The following is a 9,706-nucleotide window of genomic DNA, read 5'->3' on the forward strand; positions in this document are numbered from 1 at the left end:
TATATATATATATATATATATATATATATATATATATATATATACACACACACCTAAAAACAGCTAAGTCTAACGACAATAGTTGACGTATAATATAGAATATATTTAATATATATATATGTACGCAGTAACGTAGCAACAACGCAGTGGTGACGATAATAATAGTAATAGTAGTAATAGCACTATATTTTCTAATATATATAAATATATAGTCGCACGGAGTGGTGTAGCGAGATAGTTAACTAGTCTGTAATCTCTATATACGAACGTCACGGTCCTTGACGCACGGTATTTAAAAAGAGGAAAAAAAACGAGAATAAATAATTCGAGGCAAGTAACGGTAGAAATAAATTAACGAAGCGCGAGACCGTGTTTAATTAAATATCTAATTTATACATATGCGAGGAAAATGAATACTCGTAATACTCGTACGCGTCATTGGTCGCGGGCGATAATAATTTTCGTTCGAACACTATGTAAATTATACTATAAATAATAACCGCGCTGATGACGATATAAAAACGAATCGGCGATATGCTCGAGAGCGAATTTTACTACAGCGCCTCTTAAAGCTATCGAAAACGTCTACATTAATCTAAAGTTCCTTTTCACGGGCATGTAAGTCTTTCGCGGAAGGGAAAACGAAATTTCTCGTTTCCTATGCCCCTTTTTTTTCGCTACCACTTCGAACGAACGGAGGAAGAAAAGTGCGAACACCGATCTTTCCCTTATCTGCGATATTTCCCCAAGTCATCTGATCGCACACTCGAATCCGCGAGAGTCAGACGACGAGAAGCGTAATTAAATGAGCGAAAAACGCCATGGAAAAGACAACGATATTTTCCTCTTTTATTCTATTTATGTATCTATTATGTTACAAGTGCTTTTACGCGACCTGCTCTTCGTAGAAACGCATTTATGATATTTACAGAGAATATTTATGAGAAAAGGGGTCGAGAATACGAAATACGCGAAGAAGGGGGGGGGGGATGATGATGAACGACATAACGAAGAATACTGTCTGTACACTGCGAAGAGAGCAAAGATCGCTCGGAACGTCGCGAGATTCCGAGGATCCTTTACAGGCGACGTAAAATGGTTTCGTTAAAGCTGCGTAGTGCCTCGTTATCCTCCACAGCGTTTTTCGTTTTCTTTTTTTCCCATTTTTTGGCTAAATTGACGTCTAAGCTCGCGCGGTGACATTACCGCGCGCAGCTTTTAATTTCATCTAAATACGCATTGTTTTATCCGCGTGTGTATGGAATTGAACTATATTTAGGAATAAAGTACTACAATAGCGTCGTGCGAAGCGTGTTTTGCGCGACCAAGGGCGCCTTCGGGCGGATCCTTCATTCCTTTTTGGGACACAATTCGATCTTTTGTTTTTCCTTTTTTTAATTTTTATTCCTCGAAAGTCGATTCGCGTGGAAATTTTTGCTCGTGCCGTGGGATCCGGATTATGCATATCGCGAGAATTGTAAACATCAAAATTTACGGGTGCGTGAACTTTATTTTCTTTTGCCTCGAGGCGACCTCGATCTCACGCGAGTTACATCACACGGCAACAGGCGCTGCGAGTACACAGCCGAAGCCTTTGCTAAAAATTTCTCTAATCCTCCGTCTATTCTTCGCGCACGCGATTTTCACGCGTGGATGATGCGATTCTCTCTCTAAAAGGTCGTCAATAAATAGCGAACGTAAGTGATAATGGACACCGCGCGATGGTGATTCTCGATGACGGAGGTAGAAATTTTTGCTTAATGAATTTCTGCCTATAAACTGTACAGAGCGCATCATTTGGAATGCGCGCGATAAGTCTACTAGTTTACTTTTTACAATGGGCTAATACGTGAACAATCGATTCATTCACCTCTTCTCGTCGAGAACAGATCGACCTTAGCGATAGCCACTCGCGGACTTTACCACTTATTATGTGTTCTGTCTTTTGGATCTCTCCAAGTTTCATTTTAAGCAGTGGTCATCTCCTGCAGGCCGTAACAGTGAACTCGCGTCTCCTCGATTGCTCTGCACCATTCCAGTGCAAATCCCTCGGGATCTTCGAGATAGTATGTCCTGTTCGGCTATAAACAAAAACATCAAAAAGTTTATATATATTTGATGTATATATTTCAAATCATATATATTTCATATATATTCCATTTTTATACATAGAAATATTATGAATAGAACCGGAGACATCAAAAGGTATGATTTTAATCTCCATCCCTTTGTCAAAAAGGTACAAAAGTATCGGACGCTCAATAATTTATTTTAATAATATTCTAAAACATTTACCGTATGGACGAAGAAGATCTTGAAATTCTTTGGCTCGACCCTCAGTTCTGGGCTCCAGGGTATCTCACCCTTGAGAACATTATTGAAGGGATCGACGTAGTATAGATGTGGTCCGGTGGTAAGGAGGAGCATTCTCCGCCTGGCAAACAAGCCTTTCCTCTTATTGACGAAGCCCTGTTTTAGTATAAGATTACCCTCGACGAAAGAGTGCCACTGATTCGTGGTGCGCTGTTTCTCTAGTCGCATCCTGATTTGTTCCGGTGTCAGATTAGCGATGTTAGCGCCGCTGTCGGATCTGTTGTTAGTGCACCTCCTCAGTGGCTTGTCCACGCTTGCGATTATCTCGTTAAAGAACGCGTTAACAGCGCGTTGTTCTGCGCCAGTACTGTTGTCATCATCGGTGTCTTCGGTACTCAGCCAGAGAAGCCTGGTGAGTTGTTTATGGTCTAGACCGGGTTCAAGATTATCAGGCACCCTGTATTGCGACCTCAACTCTTCTCGTTCCGATGTGCCGGGCAAATACGGATAAATAGGCGGCGGTGTCTGCTCGTGAAGGGTTTCAAAGTCGACACCCTCGAAGAAGGGATGCGCCCGGATGCTGGGATAACCAGCGCCGTGCTCGTCCAGAGCGCCCAATCGTTGCGTCGGCTCCAAAACGAGAAGCTGATTAACGAACGATCTGGCCAACTCGCAGAAACCGTCCGGTATATCATACTCGAGTTTCAGGATCTTCTGGAACATCACGTACTCGCTCCTCGAACGGAAAGGCGGCAAGCCAGCGACCATCTGGTAGACAAGACAGCCTAAAGCCCAGAGATCGGACGCTCTGCTCACGCTATTGTTGGTCAGTAGCTCTGGTGACACATACTGAGCGGTACCAACGAAGGAGCCGCTGCGTTCCCTAAAACGCTGTTGCTGTTGAGAGTCCGCGTCCGCGGGCATCTCCGGGTCGTCCTTAAGGATCTTGGCGCAGCCAAAGTCGGTAATGAGCACGTGCATCTTCTCGTCCAGCAGGATGTTCTCCGGCTTGAGATCTCGATGAATGATACCGAGCCCGTGCAAATACTCGAGACCGCGTAGGATCTCGGCCGAGTAGAACTTGGTACATTCGATGTCAAAGGAGCCCACCTTGTTGATGTGAGGCAAGAGCTCGCCATTCTTAGCGTACGACATGACAAAGTATAGTCTCTCCGCGTCCTGGAAGGTACAGAACAGTCGCACGAACGAGTGTTTGGCGTCCGCAAGCATGTTCAGCACCTCCTTCTCGCGTTTCACGTATTCGGTCTTCTTTTGCTTGATTATATGACTCTTATCGCACACCTTAATCGCGTACTCCTTGTTGGTATGGATATCCTTAGCAAGGTAAACCTGTCGGATTAAAAAATTACACATTCGTTATCTCTTTTCATATTTTTTGTTATAAAACATTTCAATTTACGTTCACATTAAGTTTCTTTTTATTAAAAATTCATGAAAACAATGAAGGGGAGTACTTACGGTGGAGAAGCTTCCTTCGCCGATCACCTTGCCGAAGATGAAGTCCTTCGGGGTACGCTTGTGCGTTGGTGGGTTGGTGAGGGACGGGTTCGTGGTCGGTGGAACCCGAGGCGCCAGGGTGCTAGGAGACGCTACCACACCGTTGTTCACGTCGTTCGTCGGTGGAGACATTTTAGACACCGGCCCCTCCACCGTTACTGCCGGCTGTGGCGAAACGGTAAGCGCCTGGTTCGCCACACGCTGTAAGAAGAAACACGACTTGTTAGACACACTGTCCGTGATCGTCTACTGACTATTCTACTACTTTCTTTCTCGCGTGTCGATAACGAATCATTAAAATAGGATCTACAATCTTGTCGCTTCATGTAACTTTTTGCTGATAGTGTTATAAATTTGATAAAATGTCAAGTCAGAGATCACGCGAGACCGAAAATAAACGTCGCTTCGCTTCTAATCGCGGAATTGATTAATCTAAAATTGAGGTAGGTCTAAAATTCTTCGATCGTTTCCTAATTTAATTGAAAAAAAAAATGCAATTACAGAGTTCAAGACGTTAGGACGACCGTCGCTCTTGCAAATATTTGCTCGCGAAGCACTCATTATCCTTTCCGCTCCGGAAGACGCGAGAGACACTCGCGCAGAGGAGGCAGCGGAGGAGGAGGAGGAGGAGGTGGCGCGAACCTCCCGTGTCCGGTACTTAACTCCTCTCATCCGCCAACGGTCATCCAGTACCAGGAAATCACGTACCGGAAGTATGACGTCACCGCGACCGACTAGCACGTGGTCACGTCGTGCGGGTCAGAGGACGATGGCGAAGAGAGAGAGAAAGAGGCGTCGTTCACGCACATTCTCGTGCGCCACACAGAAAAATGGAAACGCATTCACGTGGCCACGAGCGGCCCACACGCGCTGGAAGATCAAGGCTATACGCGGCCGAAGTCCAAAGTTTACGGGGTTAATCACGCGCGCTTTCGTAAGTCGCACGCGTGTTCCATTATTTACATAAATGTTTTGCGGAAGCACATCCTCTTTCGATACGCAAATATATATTAAAAAAAAAATATATATATATATATATATAAATAAATAAATAAATAAATATATATATATATATAATGTGTATATATATATGGAGCAATATTAAATCGCTAGTTAGACAAGTTGCTGCTTAACATCTGAATACGGAACGGCTTTAATTATGAGAATTCGAAGGACCAGCGGGTTAGAAGAAGACGAATTTGTATCCGTTAACAAGATCATGATGCAAGATCGAGGGAACAGGAACGACGACTCGAGCTGAGACCAGCAAGAAACGTTTTCCCCGGGCGGATTTCCCTCGTTACAACGGAAGAGATTATTGTTGGCTACCTCTCTATGAGACCTAGTGCGTAATTGCGACCCGTTTGCAAGCAGACGCTTTTTATAATGCGCCAAACGACTGGGTGTGTTCTCTCACGCGCGCTCTGGTTCCTCCTATTCACATGACAGACGAAAAAAAATCGCAAAAGGGATCGGTACTGGAGCGTAAAAGGCATTATAGCGCGATACAGGTTGAGCAACAGATGTTCCACCTGGTACCTGCTCGGTAATCTTGCCGGGGGGTTGAAGACGATTAAATACTACGTTTAGAAAGAGGTATGAAATTCAATGGTCGAAGGGTAAAGCCGAAAACCGGCCCTGACGAGAAAGTGCCGAGAGCTCGAGTATTTCCGCTCCGAGAGGAGAGGATGATCATGATCGCGGGAGTCCCTGCCAGATAAATGTCTCTCTTTCGTGCAGTCCTAATCGTCCCTCGTTTCCGGTTCGAAAGACGATCGAGCTCTTCTTTCCGTCATTATCGTTGGGCTTCCGCCGAAAAAAACGCTTTGTATACGAAAGATCGCAACAGGTTTCCCACCTTTCGCGACCGACAAACGCGCACGATCTTTTTACCGTATCCTCTTCTCTTTCAAGAGTCTTCATTGACGATTGATGAAGATATTGAAGAGAAGAATCTGAGCTTTGCATTTTGAAAGCAAGATAGGCGAACCGCCTCCTATTCACAGAAAAATATATCATAGTTTCAACTATAAAAATGACAACCATACAACTTTTATATGTACAATTAATATATACATGTGATTTATTCGACTATATATGAATTCTGCATATAAAACTTGTAACTGTCACTTTTATAGTTGCTATATTTTTTTCTGAATGCAGGATTCTTGAATTTTAATAAGATTTTTAAATTAATTTATATATAATCTGTTCTCATGACGTCTCTGTTTAATAATATCTAAATTATATCCCAATAATGAAATTTATTATATTAAAATTTCATTATTTAGTTACACAAGATTTTATAATGAATTTTATAATTTTCGATTCAAAAGCTATCGGTTGTTTGACATGTTAATTAAGGAAAAAAAATCCCATCTCTCGGCTTCCATCGTTATTTTGCAAACATCTGTCGTACGATAAAACATGAAGGTCCAAACATCATACACAAACTCATCCATATATACCCTTGGTTGTTTCATGTCATTAATCTCCGTGGATATCTTATCGCAACCAAATAATGATTGAATAATTATGTCTACTCTACTGGAAATCATGGCGTGATGGATGACGTAAAGCTGCGACTGGCGACAACGTTATGTGCGGCTCGTTGAATTCAGCTTTACGATTATTTGCGACAGATGTTCGACAAGGAGAAACACTCCACGTGCGCGGAATCTTCTTAAGTCGCGGCGGCGAGATTCGATACGCAATAATAACAATCGCAGACGACTGAGTCGCACGCAGAGAGCGATATAACGAGGCGGGACACAATCGGATAATTAATTGTTCGGGAGTGAAATTAATTTTGATGTATCACGATGTTTTCCCGACTCCGAGCCGAGGAATAATTTTGACGAGAATTGCATTAAAACCGACGGTGATAAACGCGAGTCCTCGAAGGGACAGGAACGGTTTCTTCACCGTTTTATACGTCGGATTTTCTTGCGGCTCCGTCGTAATTTCGAATCGCCGCGCCTCCCCGATGCGGAGTAACGCCGCCAATAAAAATAAACCCCCGCCTCCGTAAAAACCTCCACAAAAATCGTAAAATCAGGGTAGATAGATGGGAAGGCGGCCCGTGAAAAACACGAACGAACGTTGTTTGTACGACCGAATTAAGTTTTATCACTTCATCAGGCAGTCTCGGCTTTTACGATTTTCCGAGCCACCGTAATGAAGCACTATTTGTTGGGAACGAAATGTCGACGAATGTCGTATTATTTCATTTATATAATTTTAAACGTATACCCTTTCTAAAATATGAGATAAATTATATAATATAAAAGAGGAAAAATTTGAAAAAATAATAAATTGCAAGAGATAAATACTGTTGTTTAATGAAATTGTGGAAGTAAATATAAAACATAAACATTTTATTTCCCAGAGAAAATTTTCTTTAAAACGAGATTATTTTAATAGAAAATTTATAAACAATTAAACAAAAATATATGCCAAATAAATATAATAAATATCTAAATATATAATAAATAGCTAAAAAAAAAAACAGAATTCGTATTGATCAAATTGAAACAAATGTGGCGCCAATAACATGGCGTCTCTTAAAGATATTAATTAATCCCCGTGGTATCAATAACAGAGGATATAAAAGAAATATTTGAGAGAAGAATAAACCGCCGCGCGAAGAAATGTTCGATTAGCGGCGGCGAGTGAAAAAAAGAAATCTAATAAAAAATATCCAGTCGCGCGCGCGCGTGTTGTACAAGTTATAACGGTGAGAAACGGGGAGAGAAATGGGGGGGGAGGGAGTAAAATGAGCGGACGATAAAAGTGAGCCGGCGGCGAAAAGCCGCAGGTACGGTAAATAGCGGCGAGATAGGAGCGATAAATACGCAACGCCCCAATTTCGTGCCACCCGTCCCGTCTCGTCGTCCATCGATCACACTTTTACCGAAGGAAGAAGGGGGATGACGAGAGAGCGAGAGAGAGAGGGAGGGGGGGGGGGAGAGATATTGACGAGCAGAGGGCACGATACACTCTGGGACACTCGCTATACTCGCTATACTCGCTATACTAATAGAGAATTAAGATCGATTCAACCTTTTATCCTTTTCTTGAAACTAGAAAAAGATGAACAGTAAGTTGAATCGAGATTAAAGTTAATATAATACTAGAAACGGGCACAGGACCACCCTGTTAGTTCAAGAGCGATCTATATACTTGACGATCATTCCGATCCTTCCTCTGCAATCTAGAAAGGAAGAACGAATACCGAAGTAGGAAAATTGCCAGCTGACCCAGACCGATCACCGAGCCGGGGGATACACAGGGCGATCTATCGTCTTGCCGGAGAGCGAAAACGCGTCGTTTGCTCCACAGCGGTAGGCCCTTTCCTTTCCTCTCTTTATCTACCTTTTCTCGTTCTTCTTCCCAGGCCGGTTACGAGACGGGCCCCACGGCGTCAACCATCCGTGTCAGGCCGTCGACCTCGTCCAAGAACGTTCGCCCGAGAATCACCGGTCCTACTCGAGGCTATCTTTCTTACTGTCTCTCTTTCTCTTTCTCACACGTCCGTCGCCTCGGACTCACCTTGCCCCGCTAGTTTATTTATTTGCTTATCTATCTATTCCCCGCCCTACCTCTGCCTTCCACGTACCGACGACGAAGGTATAACTACCGACACCAGATACCGAACATTTCGCAAACGCGAGACGCCTCGGTCCTCGGGTATCGAGACAAGGTGGGGAATCTTGCAGAATTAATCGATACGTGGGCAAGTCCGTCGTTGAATGACCTAGGAAAGATTTGCTTAGATCGCAGATAATGATATCCGCGCGGGGAAGGACAGAGGAGGATTTCGCTGAAGTATTTGAAAAGCAATCGGTGGTATTTGAATTTCGGTCGTCAAGTCCCCAAGAAGAGACGTGGCCGGCCTACGGTCCCACAAAAATTGGTGGCCGCTATTTATAGAATGAATTTATAGAATGAATCGCGAGAAGAACGTTGGTGAAGGATTTAGAATCTAGTATCTAAACTCTGAGATTCTATAATTGAAGAAATTGAACTCTTTAATTGTAAGAATATTTCAGTGATATGATATTAAAAATTGAAAAGAATGTTATGTTAAAATAATAATTTCGAGAATACGTGAAGAATTTTTAGAATCTAACAAGATAACACTGAGATTCTACAATATAATTGTAGAAATAGAATTTTTTAATTATGAGACTACTTTTCATCCTATTATTGAAAATTGGAAGTACTACAATGAAATAATTTTGAGAATACGAGTAGAACTTCTGAATCCACAAGTTTCGATAATCGGGTCGTTCATAAATGCGAAAGCAGCGCATGACGAAAATAATGTCCCATTTGAAAATAGCATCGAATCACATAATAGTACTATCACCGCTGCTGCTGCTATTACTACTACCAAGACTACTACTATTCTACTATCGTCCGCCTCGTGAAATCTTCTGATGAAAAAAGTTAAGGACTATTCTTGGAGCGCGTCGATATGCGAATCTATTTCCGGCGACGGGAGTATAAAAGACGCGCAAGAAAAGAACAGTCAGAGGAAAAAAAAAAAGAAGCGCGAAAGAGAAAGAAGCAGAGAAAAGACCTCATAGTCACAAAATCGACCGCTTTCCGGTGCCTCTTCGTTATGTACGTTGCACTCGCATGCGAGTATCCGCTATGCGTCCTTAGAGGCTTCGTTGCAGGACGGAATAAACTATCCCGCGCATATCTCCCCGTCGCTGCCCCCCCCTCTGTCTCTCTCTCTCTGTTTTTCTTTCTCACTCGCTGAATCATCCTGCACACACCATCACTACCAGCGGCATTCCAACGGACATTCTAATTTTAGTCCCGCGCGCGTCTCCTCTCTCTTTCTCCCGTATGCACATTCTCTCGT

At 42.9% G+C, this 9,706-nt stretch overlaps 1 protein-coding gene across 1 annotated transcript; it reads right to left on the bottom strand.

Moving 5' to 3' along the window:
• Positions 1-1,967: 1,967 nt before the first annotated feature.
• LOC105620300 (3-phosphoinositide-dependent protein kinase 1) lies at positions 1,968-4,026 on the bottom strand. Its single transcript, XM_012201803.1, has 3 exons — positions 3,793-4,026; positions 2,296-3,663; positions 1,968-2,081 (listed from the first exon to the last, which is right to left on the bottom strand). Exons 1-3 carry the CDS (start codon positions 3,961-3,963, stop codon positions 1,968-1,970), a joined length of 1,653 nt encoding a protein of 550 aa, XP_012057193.1. The 5' UTR covers positions 3,964-4,026.
• Positions 4,027-9,706: the final 5,680 nt, after the last annotated feature.

The sequence above is a fragment of the Atta cephalotes genome, assembly GCF_000143395.1.
Source record: "Atta cephalotes unplaced genomic scaffold scaffold00025, whole genome shotgun sequence".
In the NCBI taxonomy this organism is placed as follows: domain Eukaryota; kingdom Metazoa; phylum Arthropoda; class Insecta; order Hymenoptera; family Formicidae; genus Atta; species Atta cephalotes.